General features: G+C 35.7%; 2 protein-coding genes across 2 annotated transcripts in view; both read left to right on the top strand.

The window, feature by feature from the left end:
• Positions 1 to 1,900, top strand: part of lrrk2 (leucine-rich repeat kinase 2) — a 46,712-nt gene extending 44,812 nt beyond the window's left edge. Inside the window, exons 49-50 of the mRNA XM_016496028.1 lie at positions 556 to 633; positions 925 to 1,900. Coding sequence (XP_016351514.1) covers positions 556 to 633; positions 925 to 1,052 — 206 coding nt within the window. The 3' untranslated portion in view covers positions 1,053 to 1,900. The remainder of the gene's footprint in view (positions 1 to 555; positions 634 to 924) is intronic.
• A 2,052-nt stretch (positions 1,901 to 3,952) lies between these two features.
• On the top strand, positions 3,953 to 22,476 carry LOC107695936 (ATP-dependent Clp protease ATP-binding subunit clpX-like, mitochondrial). Its single transcript, XM_016496048.1, has 14 exons — positions 3,953 to 4,172; positions 4,410 to 4,478; positions 6,315 to 6,469; positions 6,556 to 6,676; positions 7,980 to 8,131; positions 8,297 to 8,456; positions 10,465 to 10,506; positions 11,310 to 11,486; positions 12,176 to 12,340; positions 18,533 to 18,621; positions 20,158 to 20,322; positions 20,410 to 20,712; positions 21,050 to 21,142; positions 22,304 to 22,476. Exons 2-14 carry the CDS (start codon positions 4,424 to 4,426, stop codon positions 22,469 to 22,471), a joined length of 1,845 nt encoding a protein of 614 aa, XP_016351534.1. The 5' UTR covers positions 3,953 to 4,172; positions 4,410 to 4,423; the 3' UTR covers positions 22,472 to 22,476.
• Positions 22,477 to 23,340: the final 864 nt, after the last annotated feature.

Here is a 23,340-nt window from a genome sequence, read left to right on the forward strand (position 1 = left end):
ATTCTGACTTTTTTCTCAGAATTGCGAGATATAAACTCGCAATTGCAAGTTATAAAGTCATAATTGTGAGACATAAATTCGCAATTCTGAGAAATAAAGTCAGAACTGCGAGATATAAACTCACAATTCTGACTTTTTTCTCAGAATTACGAGTTTAAATCTTGAAATTGTGACTTATTTATCAGAATTGCGAGTTTATATCAGAATTGTGAGATAAAAAGTCACAATAACCTTTTTTTATTTTTTTATTCAGTGTCAGAAACGGGCTTCCATACATTTGATATAAATTTACACTATAATGCATTTTCATTTAATTTCAATTAACATGCAATTAAGTGTCTGAAAACATTACATTCACATAATTATTCTTTTTAAGTATATTATTTTGTAAAAAGTTTTTTTTTTTTTTTTGAAAGTATGCTAAAGTGGACTTCTTTTTCACAAGGGATATATAAAGTTTTGTGGATTTTGTTTGTATTACATTGAGTTACAAGTGTTTTAACTCACTACATACAGAAATATTTATTGCTTATTTTTGTTTATATTCTTTTGCAGACACACTAAACCGAAACAATGTTATTCTAGTATTGGGTAGACGGCAACGAATGCCACAAGACCAAATCAAAACGCAAGGTAAGAACATTATAGATACATATAGATTGAATTTCAAAGAAGTTATAACATCTTTTTTTTTTTTTATTATTATTTCATTTACATTATTCTAATTTTCTTATGAATTAATTTAGTTAAATTTTTTTTTTTTTTTTTTCTGAAGTCCACTTGTAATTTTAGTATCAAATTGTGTGGCAAAGACACTCTTCCTCTGACCCTTAGAATCATACAGCTCATTCTTGCATGAATCTCAAAAGAACAAGGAACATTTGCTTCTGCATGATATGAGCCCTTCAAATGTGTTTGTGATAGTCCCCGCTGAGGATTCAGTTCTGACGGTGTGGAGCAGTTCACTTCCTCTGGAGGTCAGAGATCTGATCAGACACTGTGAGCTACGAGACAAGATCACCAGCAAAATGAGAGAAACACTCCACAACTGATCATCCTCTCTGTGTGCGCATCACTTCCTGTCATGTAACACATGTAGCATTACTGTTTAGGACTTTTTAGAAAAGGTCCATTGTCTACTGTCAATAGTGTAGAACGAGGCACCGCTCACACAGAACTCACTTTCAAACTAAGCAGGTTTCTGTTGGTCAACACGGCCAATTCACACAAATTCCAGATTGTGCAGATTTTGATTGAAACGACTGGATTTCGCATGCGAAATTTTGCTGAGCAGCAGTTAGTGCGACCGATCCTTTACTGTTTTGAAAAGGGACCCATGTGAAAATGCAGTTAGTGTGAAAGGTTATTTTATATAGTCATGTGAAACATTTATTTTTGTTACATCTCATATGTAGCTGTGCATTGATATATTTGGAGTATACAGAAACTGATATAATGTAGACAACCAAAACTGCAAACACCTGAGTTAGCTTTATTATTTTATAGTATTTTTTATAAGCCACCATTTATCAAGAATATCTCTAATACCTCTTATGCAAATGTATCATGTTTAGTTTTCACTAGAATATCATAGTTACTGCTGCTGTTAGCATCACGGGAGCACAATGGACAAACTGCTAACGGTAACTAGCATCACTGTCATAAAAACAACTGAAGATTATGAAATCTTCTTGCACTTTTTGAAGGGAATTCCACGTTAATGCTAGTATTCAGACTGACTAATGCAAATATTTCAAATTCCAGAATTGATAATGAAGTCTATTTATTAAATCTCTGTGTTAATTGTTTGGAAATTGAATTATATTAAGAGCAATCCATTGCTAAATTCTGAGCAATAAGCTTATTAAAGTTACACTACACACATTCTGACCTTTTATGAATTACATCTTTTATCTTTAATGACAATATATTTTAGTTTAGCTTTTTTAGTTTAGTTTTTTAGTTTATCAAGTTTAATAACCTCATAAAATCAAGCACAACAAAATATAACTGGATTACAAGCCATAGATAAAGATAATATTTTTGTTACAAATATTACCTTTTACTGTTGTTTGTGTTTTTCTTCTGAGTTGTGGTAATGCAATGATTATTGATGATTTATATTTGTTTGTTGCATGGCAAGCATGATTTTAATAAAATATGTTTTGTCATTTCGTATGATAAATTTATTTTTTCATAATTTATTTCCCATTATTGTCAGAAATATTTTCTGATTATTTTTTAAAAACCTACAAAGATGAGGAATCTGACATAAATATGCCAAATAAAAATTATATACAGTATATATATATATATATATATATATTCAAATATAATTGATATTAAATACTGATATTGTTATTTCTATTAAATATTAATATAAATAATTAAAAAATATCACAGTAACAAACAATATTGGAAATCAAGAAATACATTGAATACATTAAAACAGAAAACGTGCGGCGGAAAACAGCTCCAGAAGAAGAGTCACGTGCTCAACCCCCAGGTCTAAAGCTCTAAATAACAATTCTCCTTTTTTAACTCCTCACTGTACTTGTTTCAATTCAATGCATTGGTCAGTATTGTTATTTACTGTAGGCGATCATTATTGTTGACGTTAATGGTGCTCTCACGTTGCACCTGTTACTTTTCTGTGCGCTGATAGCAAAGAACCAATCACGATTGTTTGTAATTCGCGTCCCCTGAAGGAACTGCTAGAAGGGATACAGCTGCGGCTACTGGGCATGCGCACATCAATATAGCGTCACAACTATAATTACTGTATTTGCATTATTGTAAGGGGTAGGTTTAGGGTTGGGGTAAGTGTAGACGTTAACAAAACACAATCTAATTGGTAGAAAAATTAATTTACTCTTAACTTCCGGCAGTAGCTGTATCCCTTCTAGCCACAAACCACTTTGGGCGAATTCCAAACGGAAGTTAGCATCCCTATGCCCTACTCCCCTCGAAGAGCAGAGCCCTTGAAGTGTGTTCTTTGAAGGGTGTAGGGCATTACTGTCTAATATAAGCGTTTGGAACTCCCTCGGCGAAAGGGAATTACTGACCAAATGTTACCTTGACAACGCTGTGTGTGCGTGCAGCATTCAGTACTCCATCAGTTGTTGCAAATAATTATTTATTATTATTATTTTATTCAAATATTGTCTAATTGTATCTTATTTACTTTTACACTTTTTCAAACTAAACTTGCTTGCACTACCATCTTAAATCATATCACTGACGGAAATTTGTTTTTTTACATTAAAATAGACATTTAATTAGCCTATTCTATTTACGTTTGTATTAAAAAGCATCACAAGATCTCCTAACCGAAGTTTACATGATCACAAACGGAAATCACTTCCGTGAAGTGGCCATTGCATGCTCCCTTCGCTAACGGACTTCTGGAAGGGCCCTTCATGAAGGGATTCAGTTGTTCACTTTTAAAAGGCGACACTCTTCCCGAAGTGCCCTTCAAGAGCGCAAAATAGCCGTTTGTACGGTGGCCGTGAAGTGCAAAACGGATCACAATTCTGAAAACAAAATAACAAATTACAAACGCAAATGCAAGTCTAAAAAACAAAATAACAATTCAGAAAGCACAACAACAATTCAGAAAACATTATAACAACTTGATAGTAGAAATGTTAATTTGTTTTCGGATTTGTCGTTGTGTTTTCTGACTTATTTAGTTGTCGTATTTGTCATTGTGTTTTCTGACTTGTTATAATGTTTTCTGAATTGTTGTTGTGTTTTCTGAATTGTTATTTTGTTTTTTAGACTTGCATTTGCGTTTGTAATTTGTTATTTTGTTTTCAGAATTGTGATTTGTTTTGCACTTTTCGGTCACCGTACGTTTGGGATTCGCCCTTTATGTCTGACAGGAAACAGCCAATAAAGTTTGCCGATCGACGGCCCCGCCCCTTCGGTGTCACGTGACACAAACAGAGCTCTATCTGGCCATGTACGTCACGCTGACTCACTTCATGACAGCAGAGGTTATATCACATCACACTGATCAACACTAAACTTCATCTAACATCATTTCTGAGAGCAGCAGACACTGACACCGGCATGAAACCGCTTCAAGCTTTTATTCCTCTCAGACCCCGCTGTTAGAGCCGCTTACTGGAAGACAAAACTGCTTCAGAGGAAACTCGGACACAGTTCCAGTAAGTTAAACATGTCTGCCATCATTGACAGTAGCGCATGTGTAGCTGAGCGCTACTGCATTTCATAACGCTAATACATGTATTCTTGCTTTTTATTTTCAGTTTAGATCATATATGACAGTTACTAATTATATCTGACAGCACTTTCCAACTTTATTCATTTTTAGTGGCAGTATGTATGTAGTAACGTACTGTACGTGTGTATGTAATATGTATTTTATTATTTTTTTCCATCAGATTTGGTTTTAAATATGTCCTGTTCATGCAGACCTGCAGTGAGGGTGATTATAAAGTCAGTTCATAAAGGTGAGCGAACTATCAACACTCAATTAAAAAGCTGAATAACTGTTACAGTAACATTACATTCGACGTGGGTTCTTATCAGCAGCCCAGATAACAGTTTTTATTTCTCAGAAGGTTCTGGTCTTGTTGTTCCCAAAACCTACTTGTTTAAGGGAAGTTTTTGTCTTAAAAATCCTTAGTGCAATGGTTTGGGGACGTTACTTACGGTGGCCGAGAAGTGCAAAGCAAATCACAATTCTGAAAAGCGGGTGTTCTACGCTAAAAAGCTAGAACACCAGTTTTTTGCCAATGAGCCTGCATCAGTGTGGAAAGGCCTGAAAGACATCACCAACTACAAGACACCATCCCCCAGCACTGAGGCCAATCAACATTGAAAATAAATGCCTTTACGATGTGATACGAGATTTGAAAAGGGAGAAAAAAAAAGTTCGGCAAAAGGTGGGATCGAACCCGGGTCGATCGCGTCAAAAAGCCAACGACACATGCTTATCCAGCTGCGCCACTGGAGCTGATGATTTACAGCCACTTTTAACTAAATGTAAATAGACACCCCGTATTTTTTATTCCATAGTAAGGGCAATTCATACAATACATTTAAACTGAGCTACTTTAATACCATCTCCGAACTTTCTACCACGACTGCTGTTCTTCGGCTGGTTCTTCCTGTATACGTTGATTGACAGATGTCTCGTCCAGTCAGCGGTGAGTAATCCCAAACCAATGGCGCAGTCTCAAACTATACCTACCTCTTCCGGTTTGAATGATTTGTCGTTGTGTTTTCTGACTTGTTAATTTGTTTTCGGATTTCTCCTTGTGTTTTCTGACTTGTTATTTTGTTTTCAAATTTGTCATTGTGTTTTCTGACTTGTTATTTTGTTTTCGAATTGGTCATTGTGTTTTCTGACTTGTTATAATGTTTTTAAATTGTTGTTGTGCTTTCTGAATTGTTATTTTGTTTTTTAGACTTGCATTTGCATTTGTAATTTGTTATTTTGTTTTCAGAATTGTGACTTGCTCTGCACTTCTCGGCCACCGTAGTTACTTCATGGTACTTAAAATTTCCCAAGAATGTTATTATTTGTTTTCCAAAAAATAATCAAATACTAACTTAACTGTTCAGTTCCCGGATGTTAAATATCACGGCATGCTCGAAAGTTGTAACATTCCTACAATGGCCACAGAGCTGCCAACACAACATAAACTATCAGACAGTGTTTATTATTATAATTCTTTCATGAATTCATTGAGCCCAATGTTTACATCACAGTATTACTGGTGTTTATTAATAAGGTCTCATTTTTATTGATTTAATTTTTATTTGTTTTCGCGACTGTTATGGTTTTATGATCAGGACAGTGTATAGTAATGGCTTCTGATGGTGTTGTAATTATCATATTCACATACCATGCTGTGTAAAACAATAGTAAAAGAAGTGCACTTAAACGTGCTATTAAAAGAGTGCTTATTACAGAAATAATACATACTTAAAGGCATACTTCACCCAAAAATGACAATTAGCTGAAAATGTACTCACTCTCAGGCCATCCACGATGTAGATGAGTTTGTTTCTTCATCAGATTTGGAGAAATGTAGCATTGCATCACTTGCTCACCAGTGGATGCTCTGCAGTGAATGGGTGCCGTCAGAATGAGAGTCCAAACAGCTGATGAAAACATCACAGTCCATCAATTAATGTCTTGTTAAGCAAAAAGCTGCATGTTTGTAAGAAACAAATCCATCATTGAGACGTGTTGAACTCTAAACCTCGCTTCCGGCCGAAATGTGAGTCCATCATATGTAATTCAGCTGGTTTAATAGTTTGGTATTATATTCTGGCAGGTTTTTCCCGTTCACGTGTTCAGCTCTTCAGCCACACTAGAGCAGCGTGTGATGAAGTTCATCTTCCTCCGTTTGTGCGCGTGAGATCGTTTTCACAGACAGCTGTGTGTTTCTCCTCTAAAGACAGCACACCCAGAGACGGCGATGGCGGAAAGGTGCATTTCAGTCTGTTTGTTACATTTACTTGAATGCTTGTTTAATGTATAAGATATTGATCGTTGTTGACTGTGCTGTTTTGCAGAAGGGTGCGGGTGAGGCGGGTGGAAAGCGGGCGTCAGGCGCTGCAGGTTCAGGGAAAGGTGGCAGTCAACTGAGATGTCCGAAATGTGGAGATCCTTGTACACACGTGGAGACTTTAGTGTGTAAGTATCTCTCTTTCCATTGACCAGTATTTAATGTTCATTATCTTAGGTTTTAATAATAACTAGAGGAATCAAGAACATTCACGGAATTTACGGAATTGTCAATGGTGCCATTAAAAAAAAAGGAAAAAGGTTTTAAAAGAAAGGAAAAATCCAGTTTAAAGCACATTTGCCAAATTCTTAAAAGAAAAGAAAAAAAAAAATAAATAAATAAAATAAAATATATAAATATATATATATATATATATATTGTTTTTTTTGTATTCTTGTTGGTTTTATATGGTTTTGAAAAATGTTTATGCTATTTTTAATAGATTTTCTTTGCTATTTTTAAATATTTTTAAAGTAAAAAAAAGTGTATCCATTACTATTTTTTCAATATTTATTTTCAAGGAAAATGTTATTTATTTAGTTAGTTATTTGTTCTTTTCTTTGTTTTTGTTTTTTTTACAAATGTCATGAATTATTCATTCATAAAAACAACATGTTGGATGCACCACATGATTTTGTTGATCATGACTTTGATTTGGCATACTTTTTTTTTTTGTCAGATGTTAATAAACGGTGAAGAAGTTTTGTTAAAATGTGTTATTTTAAATATTTTTTTGTCTAAAAAATAATTACAAAAGATTAGATACTATTTATTTTTCCCCTTCATTATGATTTCAGAACAATTATATCATCCTGATATTTTTAAAATTTTTTCCACAAAAATACAAAATATAAAAAACATATCAAAAATATATAAATCATCTTTAATTCAGAAATTAGGTGTATTCAAGTCATTAAAATGCAATTCATAAATAAAATGTAACTTTTAATAAATAATAGGTAGGAGAAAGAATGAATGTCACGTCATTGACCTGGGCATTTTGTTACATTTTTTGTACAATATTGTGTTTTGTGTCAAAACGTGATGCCCAAAGTAAGATCTGGATCCTGAAGCAAAACTAATGTCAAGTCACCTTTATTCATATAGCGCTTTATATAATACTGATTGTGTCAAAGCAGTTTCACAGAGTCAAACAGGAAAATAGTTTGTCAGTAATGCAAGAAGACATTAACAGAATCATTTTTCAGCTAAAGTCAGTTCATTGATGATTCAGTGATGTCATCATCCAGTTCAGCTCTCGTCCAATTGAGTCTGTGCGATCAGTCAAGCGTAATGGAGAATCAGTATGATATATGATCTATATTAACTGCTCAAACTGTGTCATAAAGAAATGTTCCCTTTCCAAGATTTGCAAATGCTAATAACTTTATTTCATTGCCTGAACAACTGTCTTGTATTTGCTCCACACAGCCTCCACACGGTTTGTGAAATGTGAAAAGTGCCATCATTTCTTCGTGGTTCTGTCTGAGACGGACTCTAAGAAGGGTTTGAATAAGGAAGCGGAGAGCTCGGAGCATGTTAAATATGCATTAGCTCAGAAACACCCTCCATCTCCTAAAAAGGTACGATTCCATCACACCATCCAGATGTTATTACGTTAACTTCAGTTCATCTTTGTGTAATTAGATCAAGTAAACTACTCAAAGCTAACCCTGTGACGTCCGTTCTTAGAAATGCAGTAAACATCTGCTCACTGTTGTGGGCTTCTGTTGTCTCCACCTCTTTAGATTTATGCCTACCTCGACAAATACGTTGTTGGCCAGTCATACGCCAAGAAAGTGTTGGCAGTTGCCGTCTATAATCATTACAAACGGATCTACAACAACCTCCCGGCAGCAGGCCGACAGCAAGCGGAAACAGAGAAACAGAGTCCCCTCTCTCCCAGAGGTTTGTAATGTATCATAATCTGACATTTGTGACCCTGGACCACAAAACCAGTCATAACGGTCAATTTTCTAAAATTGAGATTTATACATACATCATCTGAAAGCTGAATAAATAAGGTTTCCATTGATGTGTGGTTTGTTATGATCGGACAATATTTGGTTGAGATACAACTATTTGAAAATCTGGAATCTGAGGGTGCAAAAAAATCTAAATATTGAGAAAATCACCTTTAAAGTTGTTCAAATTAAGTTCTTAGCAATGCATATCACTAATCAAAAATTAAGTTTTGATATATTTACGGTAGGAAATTTACAAAATATCTTCATGGAACATGATCTTTACTTAATATCCTAATGATTTTTGGCATAAAAGAAAAATCAATAATTTTGACCCATACAATGTATTGTTGGCTATTGCTACAAATATACCCCAGCGACTTAAGACTGCTTTTGTGCTCCAGGGTCACATTTATTAATAAAATAATTACCTAAATGCTGTTTACAGCTGTAAAAAATGTTGTTCATTGCCTTTGGTAGCTAATGTTAACAAACCTTACTGTAAAATGTTATCACTAATTTTAGTCTTTCAACAGGATTCAGTATATCTCAACAGTTATATGCTCTGAAATGGCCTAAAATTATGTATGTATGAAAAAATATACTAATAATCAAGCTGTACAGGTCTTGTTAAAATGTTTTCCACCTTGTTATTTGGTGAATGAGCACAAGAATATGTAAAATGTAATCATTTTCATTTAAATGCACCAATATAATGATACAGGATAATGAATTCACCTTGTTGCTTGATTTTGGATCGCCAACAAAAATCATAATAAATATAATCACGCTGATTTTTCAGATGATGTAAGCTTAAGCAACATAGGTAATATTGCAAGGATTTTAACTAGTGATCGACCGATATTGATTTTTTTATAACCGATACCAATTATTTGCATGTTTATGTGCCCGATAACCGATATGCAGAACTGATATTTATTTACTGTTATAAAGTAAATAAATGACTGAGTGAAGTAAGTCCATACTTCACTTTGGTTTTTCCTCCTTTCAGCCATCTTAAAAAAAAAAAAGTGTTGAAAATTAGCAGTCTTTCATGTTAAATGTAATCTTCATATTACAACAATAAAAAACATTTTTATTTATAAAAAGCATCAACAGCAACAAAAATATCAGGAAAAATATCGGTAAATCGATATATCGGTCGATTTCTAATTTTAACAGACATTTTATTTGGCTGCTAGCTTTCCAAAACACTGTATCTTTAGATTCGTTTGACACATTATTTATGATTTCAACTTTTCTTTTGAAAGTTGATGGTTTCTATGAATCATTTCAAACTGGCTTTAACTCAAAAGTTATTATTATATTAACTCAAAATATTATTGCAAGTTAATCTGTTTTCTATTTTAATATATAGTAGAATGTAATTTATTCCAGTGTCACATGATCCTTCAGAAATCATTCTAATATTCTGAGTTGCTGCTCAAGAAACTTTTCTGATTATTATCAGTGTTGAAAACAGTTGTGCTGCTTCATATTTTGAAAACTAAAAAGTCTTTACTAAAGCAATAATCCCCAAGAAGCCGTGGTTTACAGTGAATTTATAACAGCTAAGGGGCGTTGTTAGGCACGACGCGAAGCGGATAATCAGAATCAAGCACCGGAACTCTCCGTTTTATAATGATACTTTTAATCAATTTAAAAGAATAAAAAATTTCTTTAAAAAAATTTCTTAAAAAAAAAATTCCTACTGACCCTAAAGGTTTGAATGGTAGTTTATGACAGATACCTTCCCTGTTCTTCAGCTCACTGATCTGTGGAGTCATTTGAGGGTTTGGCTTTTTTCCATTAGTGTATCCAGAGTATTTTAGGCTCCTAAAGCTAGAGTCAGCGTAATGATCTGAACTTTCCCCTGCTGTTACTGTTACACAACTCATTTTGTGGCGTTAGATGTAGTCAGCATGCTAAGTTAACTGTCCTTTTCTCCGTAGAGTTAGAGATCAGAAGACGTGAAGATGAATACAGGTTTACAAGTAAGTGGCTGTTTTATGTACTTCACTTTCACATAGAGTAGAATAACCCAACAGAGGAAACATTTTCACTTTCTGATGGCCAGATATATTTGATATGTTGGACAAACAGTGACATTTGCAGGCACAACATGACTCCATGTTTATGTATACGCATATCAACCCTCTGTGCTTGTGTGTGGGGCACTTCAGGATCAGTTGGGTTCGTCGCTGACCTCCAAAAAGTTGGATAAAGTGTTACAATGACCTAGTCACGGCTCTCATGGTCTCTGGCCTTTCAGATTTCACACTGGGGCTTCTGTCCTTATAGCTCATACTGGACAGGGCTTGGAAACTAGGCCTTCTGATGACATAATTATGGTTTGCGCAGTAGTGACCACTAGCCCAACTTAGATCCTGAGATATGAAATAAAGCTGTGAGTAAGCTTATGTATAAAAGTAGCTTAACTGTGAATTTATGAGAAATGGTTTTGAAATTAGAAACTTTATTAAAGCAATAGTTCACCCAGAATTAATAATGAATGAATTTAGATATTTTGTAGAATGTCCATAATGCTGTTTTTTTTTGTTTTTTTTAACGTGCTGAAAGTTCCGGAACTATTCCTCTAAAAACAAATAGCACACTCCACACTTGACTGAAAGTAGAGGAAGCAAAATCTGTGTGTGGATATTTCATATTTTTAGAGATTTAGCGCTCAGGGGTTCCGGGCAAAAGCGGCTTTGACTGCAAAATTCCTGTGGAGTCATGTTGCTTTTTCATGTTTAATTAAATAACGAGATCTGGTGTTTCCGCTTTTATTTCTCAGACCTCCTTCAGATCGCTGGCATCAGTCCCAATGGCAACGCTCTGGGTGCGTCTGTGCAGCAGCAGACCAATCAGCAAGCTCCTCAAGACAAAAGGGGCAGGGACGTGCTTGACTCCGCCCACACTGATATTAAGCTGGAAAAGAGCAACATTGTGTTGCTGGGACCTACTGGATCAGGTTAGTACAGGTTTTCCACACCAATAAGATTTGGTGTATTCTTGCTGGCATCCCAAAGAGATGTGGATCTGCCATTTACAATTTAAATTGCCAGCTGCCTAAACATGAACGGCTTTTGATACATTTTTATCCAATCGATATTTTTGGGTCAACCTCGTGAAAAATACTTAGAAATTCATATTTCACCCCAAAAAGGGTTTTTTTTTTTCTTTTTGAAACATTAATAATTTTTTTCCAGAATGAAAATGGAGCCTATTTTTAATACTATTAAGGTTTTTTTTTTTCCTATTTTTACAATATTTTCATGACAATTTAACAAACAATTTGTGGTTTTACGAGAAAAGTGTTTTTATTTGTCTTGAAAATAATGCCAAAAAATCTAATTGTTTTAATTTAGATTTTTTGAAGTATGTCCCGGCCATTTATTTGTGTGATTTATCTTTTTAGGATATGTTAGCATTAGTATTAAAGACAGAACCGCAAGAAGGTGATCATATTCAAATTTTTATGAGAGAAAACCACAAAACTAGTGTTACATTTTCAATACAAAATAGTCTGTGTGATGCTTAAATTAAAAATGAGTCAACTGAATGAAATGTTAATATTTGATTATTTTGATGCATATTGAAACATTGTATTCTGAAATATTTTGACATGACTGTCAAAAGATGTATTGTTGACATTCCTAGGTAAAACTCTGCTGGCCCAGACCCTGGCTAAATGCTTGGATGTGCCCTTCGCCATCTGCGACTGTACCACCCTGACGCAGGCGGGCTATGTAGGCGAGGACATAGAGTCTGTTATTGCCAAACTTCTGCAGGACGCCAACTATTCAGTCGAGAAAGCGCAGCAAGGTTAGACTCTCAGACTTCACAATTTCATGCATTTCATCTTAGAAAAAAACCCCACAATTTACTATAGTAACCAGTGGTTTCACGGAGCTGAAGATGGCCAGACTGAAGAACAAATTCTGCAACTTTGTACATTTATGTTCTGCATTCCTATGAAGCAAGCACCCTACTGCACACTAAAACAATGCCACCCCACCTATATTTAACATTGTCATTTAATAAGCAATGCCATAAATCATATCCGCTTATTGGTTATTTCTTCACAAGCAACTCCCTCATTCCAGACATTTTAAATACAACAATTAACCCTATCATCATATCCGACCATGCTCCAATCACTATAACTCTCAATAATACAGATGTTACAAAAAAATCATTTAGATGGAGGATGAATACATCACTACTCAAAGAGAGAGACTTTAATGATCATATCATACTCTACATCTAAACACAAAAAGGAACAAAAACTAGAAAAAGAGCTAGAAAATCAAATACACACATTACACAATATTTACTCTCATAATGTCAATGAACAGACTTTAAAGGAGATGAATAAAACAAAAGATGATTATGAAGATATTATAAATAAACCGATGTTTAAGATATAAACATTTTGAACATGAAAACAAATCAGATAAATACCTAGCTAATTTACTCAAACGTAATAGAAAATAAAAACACTAATTCCTGTAATTAAGAACCCAGAAGGGAAGACACTCCACATAAACATCTGTACAGTAATGACAAAGACCCAAAAATCAAAGACACTAATTCATTCCTTAACAATAGAATTCTACCCAGTTTAACCTCAACCCAAAGAGATCATGAGATGAATCTATATCAGAAATTGATTATAAACAGACTCTCGACTCTAAAGCCCCAAGTTTAGATGGATACCCACCAGAATTTTATAAACACTTTTGGTCAAATATATCACCATTATTCATGCAAATGACTTAAAAGTACTTCTTCTATTCCAGCTCATATGAACACAACACTAATTACAATTCTACTCAAACCAAATAAAGACCCAACATTATGCACTAGTTATCGCCCATTATCTCTTATTAATACAGATTTAAAAATAATAAGTAAAGCTTTGGCCACTCTGGTCTTGAATCAGTAATCTCATCCCTCATCCATCCGGACCAAACAGGTTTCATTAAAGGCTGCCAGTCATCAAACAATACCAGACGATTATTCAATATAATGAATCTATGGAAACAAAACAAGAAAAAAACAATAATCGTATAACTGGACACAGAAAAGGCTTTTGATGAAGTCAATTGGTACTTTCTTCATACAACACTTAAAGGGATAGTTCACCCAAAAAAGAAAATTCTGTCATTAATTACTCACCCTCGTGGCGTTCTAAACCCGTAAGACCTTCGTTCATCTTCGGAACACAAATTAAGATATTTTTGATGGAATCTGAGAGCTGTCTGACCCTGCATAGACAGCAATGCAACTGAAATGTTCCCAAGTCCAGAAACGTAAAATAATGTAAAATAATCCATGTGACATCAGTGGTTCATCCGCAATTATACAAAGCTACGAGAATACTTTTTGTATACAAAGAAAACAAAAATAATGACTTCATTCAACAATTAGTCTCATCCACCCTGGTGCCATTTTGGAGAATATCCACTGAACGTAAACAGCTTATGCTGTTCTGTGTCAGCTGCGTCACGCGGATACTTTTCTACGTTGTTTACTAGGGGTGCTTCGATTGATTGGCTACCAATCACTATCGGCCGATAATCACGTTGGGATGATCGATTGGCGGTCTCTAAAGAGGCCGATCTCAAAAAAACGATCTCAAGCTGATGACGCTGCCATGAGAGGTTTGGCACGACATGCAGCGGCACCGTCTCAGTCTCTGTCCGACGCGGGTGAAATCATTATAATGCTGAAGGTGAGGTACTCACCTTCATATTTCTTCATTAGATAACTTATAAAGTAATTTGAAAACATTGTGTGAGACGTAATTGAACAAACAGCGAGAGTGAATGACCGCACACGCGCTCTCTCAAAATATGCAAATGACTTCAAATAATCACATCACGTCTGTCTATAACCGAGCTGCACACTGCGCAGTAGACACAGGAATTGTCACTTGCACAATCGAGGCAGTGTCGCGTCGTCACTAAAGTTTATAAATTGCATTACTTTTTAATTTTTGCCAGTGTTTAACCATTCAGCACCATTCCCTCTCCTGGAGACACTCGCAGTGCACACACATAATGCCAGGTTCACATTACTCCGTTTGCAGTGCGAATGTGGCACGTATTTTTTCCGCGCTCATGTTAACAGATTAATAAAGCGCGCACACTGCACACCGTTGCTGCGGCAGTGCGTTCCGCACCGAGTCTTTTTTGCTGCGCTGCAAGCGCTGAATTAAAGTAACAGCGCATTTTTGCAGTAAATATGAAGATGGATTAACACGAAAATGTAGTAATTACACCATAAATGCATATTACTAAAGTCTACTGTGCTTCACAGTCAACACATATGGCTTTTTGACTAGGTTTAAAAGGAAAGAGCACTTTTAGATAAACAAGGCAATACTAGATGGCAGGTTCTGTGATAGGCGATCGATGATCGGCCTCAAAAATCCTGATCGGAGCACCCCTATTGTTTACACTTTGATTTGAACGAAAACAACCTATCCCGTGTGGTGCGGCTGACACCGAATAGCATACGCTGTTTGCGTTCAGTGGATATTCTTCAAAATGGCACCAGGGTGACGCGGAGGAGACGAATTGTTGAATAAAGTCGTTATTTTTTTTCTTTTGCGCACAAAAAGTATTCTCGTAGCTTCGTAATATTACGGTTGAACCCCTGATGTCACATGGATTATTTTACCGATCTCCTTGCTACGTTTCAGTTCCTTGATCGTGGTAGTACCCTTGCTGTCTATGGGAGGGTCAGAGAGCTCTCAGAATTCATCAAAAATATCATAATTTGTGTTCCGAAGATGAACGAAGGTCTTACGGGTTTAGAACGACACGAGGGTGAGTAATTAATGACAGAATTTTCATTTTTGGGTGAACTAACCCTTTAAAAAATTGGGTTCGGAGATTCCTTTATCCATTGGATTATAACATTATATAATACACCATTAGCATCTTTTATAACAAATGGCATAATATCGTCACCATTTCAGGTTCAGCGAGGGACCTTATCTCCATTACTCTTCGCTTTATTTATAGAACCTCTTGCTGCTGCAATAAGACAGAATGATAACATCTTTGGAGTTTTATCACACAATACTAATCATAAAATGTCCTTATATGCAAATGACATATTACTTTTTCTACAAAATCCCAAAACATCACTTTCAGAAATAATTAAACTCATCAACATATATTCTACTATATCAGACTATTCCATAAACTGGACCAAATCAACAAGTTTACCACTGAACATGAATCCACATGACACTAGTATACAGGACACTTCATTCACAATAAATAATATTGCATACTTAGTAGGGGTGGAACGGTTCAACTTACTCACGGTTCGGTTTGTATCACGGTTTTAGAGTCACAGTTTCGGTACGGTTCGGTATGTGCTATGTTTAGGCAAAAACTATACTGTCAAATAAAAATTAAAGAAAATACGAATAATCTATCTAACTACTAGCAACAGCACAAATAAATACAATAGAGTAAAGATACAAATAAAATAAACAGTGATTTAAAGTTTTTTTTAGGTAGGTCTAACATTAGTTTTCAGGTATAGAAATTGAATAAAGTAATGAAATGTAAAACAGCATTGCATATTTGACTGTATAAATGAAAGATTAAGCTTTATTTAAAGTTACAAAAGCTTAAATGAGCAATGCTTGAACGAGTTTAGCTTAAACACAGATAACGTGTGCTGTTCAGGTCTCACCTGTGTGCGCGCGCTATCAGCACCCGGGTGATGACGGAATAAATGCTCATATTCCAGCATACGGCATTCGCATTGAACAAGAGTGAATGGTTTGTCCACTTTTTTTTTTTCATCGCTGTTGTTGTAATGTATTGGGAAGCCAGAATGCGCATCCATCAACAGAAACATATATTAGCCGAACCCTGTTTGTTTTACGTGTTATTTATAGCAAACCATATTACAGATGTGTTGTCAGATTTAAGTTGAACCGCGGTCCTAGCGCGTGCCGAACCGTGTGTGGAGAACTGTTCGGTTCGATTTTTTTCCGCGAACCGTTCCAACCCTAATACTTAGGAATAAACATTTCCCAGAACCTTTCAGACTTAACAAGACTTTAACCTTTTTAACCTAATTTAATTTAACTGTTAAAAACAATAGAAGACGACTTAACTAGATGGATGAACCTACCACTTTCCATTAAAGGTCGAATTGCAGTTAAAATGTGAACACTACCAGAAGTCCTTTACTTATTCACCATGACTCCTGTACAGCCAACTAAGAAATTTAGTTGGCTGTACAGGAAAGTTTACATAATTAAATCAAACAATAAGCAAATTTTACTGGAAAAACAAGAACCCTAAAATAAGTTTACAAAAACTTCAAAAAAATAAAGCTCAGACCAGATTTTCTACACTATTACTTAGCATCTCATCTACAGTATATTTGCAAATGGATCAGATATGACACTATCCAAAACCCGTGGCTAGAGTTAGAACAAGCAGAATGTAAAGAATAACCATATCCGATCTTCCATCACTCACCAAAAAATCAAACAACAAAATCTCTTTAAGAGTTTGATGATTATAATAACTCTCACTGCTTGGTGGCAGATTAATGCATTGATAAGTCATGAGCTCATACCACACGTCAACATTTGCAGAATTAATGCAGAAATTTAATTTAGGAAAAGAACAGTATTATTAGTACCTACAAATCAGGAATTCTATTAAAACCACAACCTGTCTTTTAAATATTCAGTGCTTTTACTCATGTCTCTAGCTATCGCCAAGAAAACAATATTACTTAATTGGAAAAATAAATTCCAAATATCAATTACAGAATGGCTACATCTGTTAAGGGAACATATCATTTAAGAAAAACACACATCAGAAACACAAAACCAGTTATTCAGATTTAATACAATTTTCAGCTCACTGCTCTTATCCTTAAATATTGATTAAATCTAGCTGGTGAGCTGATTCCTCAATCAAGTTTTATGGCATATAAATACAAACTGCTTCTACAATAGATGAATAAAGCCTGAATATTATTTAATATATTGTTCAACAATTATTTATAGATGAATATAATGTGTATGTATGTATGTGTAAATGTAATTGACAATGCGATTATATCAATTATATGATAGCTATAATATGATAATTGACTACGTGGTTGTCCTATATGCTATAATTTGTTTCATTTCTTTTTTAGATACTTTATTACCATTATCACATTATTACCATTATTATTGCTATTATTGTTGTTATTGGTGGTGGAGGTAGTAGTGGTCATAGTATTGATATTTATATTTTTATAGAACAATTTGGCCTCTTTCATTCTTCCCTCAGCTATAAAAACAATTCCACAATCATTATATATTAATTCCTATAATTTAAATAACTTATAAGTTCTCTGGGTCTGGCGGCCGCTTTAGTTCTGTCGGTGGACCTGACTGGCATATCTTGTCCGCATCTTTCCCACAACAACACAAGGAAATTTAATTAATAATAATAATTTCTATTACAATTCATGAAACTATGGATTTAACTTACCTCTGTTCCTGTTTAAACTACCTCATCCATCTATAGCTTGTGGGGTTTTTTTGTTTGTTTTTTTTTTTGTCTTTTTTGTTGTAGAATTTTCCTTGTTCAAAATAAAATGCTAGAGAGGTTTTGAAGCCAGTAAGACTTTATTGATCACAACAGTCGAGTTACAGTTTGCACTTTTTTCTTTTCTTGTATGTGTGTGTATATATCCGTCACTGGTTTCTTCTTATGTATAAGTTACTATGTCTAGGTGTTGCTGTTAATTTATGTTCTGTTCAATAAAAAAATAAATAAAAAAAATAAATCAATGTCGTAATCTTTCATTACGAGGAACAGAAGTTGACTGATATAAAACGCCTCCATGCTTGACCTTTGAACATTTCACTGAAACATTTTGATTCCTCTTTCTAAGTGAACTTACTATTTTTAAAAATTAACCCTGTCTGTTTGGAGGTCTGTGATTTATCATTCATTTGTCATTCTCTTGCAGGCATAGTGTTCCTGGATGAGGTGGATAAGATTGGCAGTGTGCCTGGAATTCATCAGCTGAGAGATGTCGGGGGCGAAGGAGTTCAGCAGGTCTGTGATTATATTTCAGCCACATTCATCTTTCCCAGAGCTCTATGATTCTGTCACTGCCAATACACAGAGTTACTGGCCTAATGGACTACTTTACACGGCTGTAAATCTCTTATCAGGGCTGCTGCCTGAACGTACAATCAGAATTGTTGAATAGATATTTATGTAATTTATTTACAATTAATGATGTACAAGTAATGCACAAATTTGTGTAACAGTGCAGCAATTTTTAAAGTAGATATTAGTTAGTTGAATAACTCGTGAGTTGAATAAACCACATTGTGTTCATATAAATCTAAGGAGCTGCGAGCACATTGAACAATGACAGGAATTTTTTTTTGGTCAGTTGGTCATAAAATTTCTCTTCCACATAAATATAGTTTAAAGGGTTAATCTATCGCAAGTGGCTTGACTATGTTTAACCTTGAAAAGCACTGGTGAGATTAGTTTTGTTCCAAGGAACTCCTGAGCTGAGATATAGAGGTTTCTAAATTTGGGTGTAACAAATTTGTACATTTGTTACAAAGCCGGCCTAAAAAAAAAAATATATATATATATATAAAATAAGAAAGGTGGTTTTCCAATACCAATACATACAGTAGAGGTAATAATTTAACAAAGAGAGAAAAAAAGAAAAGAAAGGAAGAAAAAAAAGGAAAAAAATAGAAATGGTCCAGCAAACAAATTCTGGACTAGATGAACTGACCCTAACTGGAACTGTGGACAGACTTGGAAAGTTGTCTCTGGAAAGTTTTTGCATTGTACATGGTTAGAAAACACTGTAAATCACAGGCTTTAATATGAAAATTAACATAAATCAAAAGGATCCGTAATAAAGGCTGATGCACACTTGCCAGAATCTAGACCTGACAGATCCAGACAATGTGGGCAACTAATAGCAAACAGTGCAGTGAGACTGAGAAGTGTTTAGGTTCATTGAAGACCAGATGTACCATAGCATTTTGAATCATGTTGAGGTTTCACATGCCAGATGGTGGACCAACAGAGCATTACAGCAATCTGCATTTGAGATGACAAGCACAGGAAGGAAAGACAGGAAGGGTCTCATCTTGATGCTAAAGAGACTCTGCATGAACAGGTAGTCTAGTAAGCAGTCTGTGACAGTCAACTGGTAATCAAACACTATCCCACGGGTTCATAGCTGACCTAGCTGGTGTTGTTACTGTCATGACCAGCTGAATAATGATAGTGTGTTGAATTGTTATAGATCAGTTAAACTTAAAAGGTATAAAAAATGTTTCTTAATGTTGCCAGCTGTATAGTTTATATCAAAAAGAGAAGCGGACCAAGAACCGAACCTTGAGGTACCACAGTGGCTAGCTGTTGTGATTTTATGTACTCGCTTCAAAGAAAATGTTGAAGGATCAACCTGTGAAGTAGGACAAACCAGCAACGAGTAGTAGGATAAACAGAATAATGTGGTAATTCACTGCAGAACAGAAAGCTCCAGCAGAATTGAACCTTTTTGCATTGTGTAATTTATTTGGATGTTGATGTTCCTGTTTGTCTGTGCAGGGTTTGCTGAAATTGCTTGAGGGAACAATTGTTAATGTTCCAGAGAAGAACAGCAGAAAGTTGAGAGGAGAGACCGTACAAGTGGATACAACCAACATTTTGTTTGTGGCATCAGGTGCTTTCAATGGGCTGGACAGGATCATCAGCTGTAGGAAAAATGAAAAGGTGATTTTTCTACAGTATAATTATTTACTGGTTCTTCATAATGTATCTGACTATCAGTATGTTACACTTTCTTGATGTCCCCTGCAGTATCTTGGTTTTGGGACTCCTTCTAACCTGGGCAAAGGGCGTCGAGCTGCAGCAGCTGCAGATCTGGCCAACAGCTCAGGAAATGATGTGGATGCAATGGCAGAGATTGAGGAAAAGGACCGGCTCCTGCGGCTTGTTGAAGCACGGGACCTCATCGAGTTCGGCATGATCCCAGAGTTTGTGGGCCGTCTGCCTGTGGTGGTGCCACTGCACAGTCTGGATGAAGAGATGCTGGTGCAGATCCTTACAGAGCCTCGTAATGCAGTGATCCCTCAGTATCAGGCCCTCTTCAGTATGGATAAAGTATGTATATCATGCTACATGTACACCAGGGGTGTCCAATCCTGCTCCTGGACGGCCAACACCCTGCAGTGTTTGCTCCAAACTGCTCCAACGCACTTGCCTGAAAGTGTAACTGTTTCTAGTGAGTCTGAAGACCTTTATTAACTGGTTCAGGTGTGTTTAATTAGGGTTGGAGCTAAACTCAGCTCAGCTAAACACAGTAGCCCTCCAGGAGCCGGATCAGACACCCCCGAAGTACACCATGGTAACCCATATTTCATACTCCTTAGTGGTTCTTGCTAGGGCAGTATTAAGTCTAGTTAGTCATCTTCTGGTTTTGTGTTTTTTTTTGTTTCAGTGTGAGCTGAATGTAACCCCAGATGCATTACGCGCAATCGCCCGTTTTGCACTGGAACGGAAGACAGGAGCCAGGGGTCTCCGCTCCATCATGGTAAATAACAGGAATCAAAGCCTCATTCAAGATCTGCGTGTCCGTCCTTGTGGTCTTATTCTTTTAGACATGAATTCTGTAATGCCACATTTACACTGCTGTTTTTGATGCCCAATTCCGATTTGTTGACTATATCCAATTTTTTCTGAAGACCAGCATACATCTTCTTTTAAAAGTGACCCATATCCGATATCTGCATTTACACTGTACACCTTACGAAACAACTCAGGGTAGATATACTGACCCGGAAACAGGGTTGCGAAACAAAACCAGCCCAATTTCTAATCAAAATTAGCCCAATCATGTTTTTTCCACAGGTTTCCCGTGTGGTGGGGATCCCCCCCTCTGTCAAAAATGGGGGCGAGATCGCTTTAACCTATGCACTAAAAAGCAACCCATGGCAACAGTGTAAACCATTAGGGCAGTCATGGCCTATGACTATGAATCATAGGCCACTATAATTCATTTGACTATGACTGTGTGAGGTGAGACCCCGGGGTGTGTGTTCACGGTGTGTGTGTGTTCACTACTGTGTGTGTGTGCACTTGGATGGGTTAAATGCAGAGCACAAATTCCGAGTATGGGTCACCATACTTGGCCGCACGTCACTTCACTCACTTTTTAAAATAAGCCCAATTCTGCAGGAAAGCCGCAGACTTGGCAAAACTGCTGGTATTAACCTGGAAAATCATCCACCTGAGTCAATATAATTTGCTAGCATGGCTTTTTCAATGACATATGACTTGTATTGACAGGAATATCCGATCTGTCCTCATATGGCAGACGCAAATGCATGTATCCGACTGATATCAGATTTATTTCCACATATCAAAATCGATGCGCTTTTTCCTGTTCTTTGGTCATATCCGATCTGTGCCACATGGGAGGAATAAATCGGAATTAGGTTACTTGAACCATGTAATGTAAATGCGGCAAGGATGTCCGATACTTCTTCTTGAGGTCCAAAGTCCTATGGAGTTTAGCTGCAGTTTACCACAACACTCCTGTCTGGAAGGCCTTGAGTAGCTGCTTGAGGTGTTTTGTTTAGGTGGGGTTGGAGTTAAACACTCCAAAATACTGTCACTCCAGGAGCAGCACTGAACATCTCTGCTGTAAATCCTTCAGGTACATCTCTGATGTGTGTCATCTCTGGTCTTTCAGGAGAAGCTCTTGCTGGAGCCCATGTTTGAGGTGCCTCAATCTGACATCACTGCTGTGGAACTGACAAAGGAGGTGATCCAGGGCAAATGTGGACCACGTTACATTAGGTACAGGTTTTTACAGTTTTTCATTAGTCATAAAGCTGAAGCAACAAAATTAAGGCTTTGAACTAATGTAGTTGGTAGCAATCTTTTTTTTTTTTTTTTTTACATAAAGTGTGATTTGGAGCTGGTCCTTTTTAATGAATCAGTCCAATCCTTTCAGATCTTCAGATCTTTTTTTTTTTTTTTTTTTTTACCAGAGAAGTATTTATCTGCCACAAAAACAATCAATAAAACTAGAAATTCTGTCATTTATATTTCTAAATATTTGATAATATTTTGTATATCACTGCAAACAAAGAAGATGTTGTGTATACAGTGCTGCTTGAAAGTTTGTGAATCCTTTAGAATTGTCTTTTATATTGTGTACTCAAATCCCATTTCGGTTTCTATTTAACTCTACATACACAAATCAAAAGACAGTGCTATCATTTACAGATTTCTCTTTTGCTCTCTATTTATTTTCCTGCCCACAAATTATTTCCCCATTAAAAACAGAAACCGAATTCTGATGAAAATAATTTTGGGAAAGCCCTAAAGAGCAATGAAATCAAGTTCTGTGAATCATTTGTTGTTGTATGTGGGGTGTGTTCATGGTCCCCTGGGTGGCAGCATAGAGCAACTTCTTTAGATTAGACATCAATTCTTGTAATTACTAGAAATTGAACTTTATGGATTGCCAATTCATATCATGGTCTGCCAGATATTTTATTTATAAAGTAATTCAAAATATAATTCATAATATAAATATATTAGTATCACCATTAACTTTATAATCCTAACAATATGGCAAATTATTACAATGAGACAGACCGAATAGAGAAACTGACTTGCATAAACAAAAACAGAAATGTGGTTTATCAGAGTTGCGTTAAAACTGCATCTGAATTATAGTAGTTATTAACCAGTTTGCATGCTTGCCCCATGCTGTACTTG

Source organism: Sinocyclocheilus anshuiensis, unplaced genomic scaffold (assembly GCF_001515605.1).
Source record: "Sinocyclocheilus anshuiensis isolate Anshui unplaced genomic scaffold, SAMN03320099.WGS_v1.1 scaffold626, whole genome shotgun sequence".
In the NCBI taxonomy this organism is placed as follows: domain Eukaryota; kingdom Metazoa; phylum Chordata; class Actinopteri; order Cypriniformes; family Cyprinidae; genus Sinocyclocheilus; species Sinocyclocheilus anshuiensis.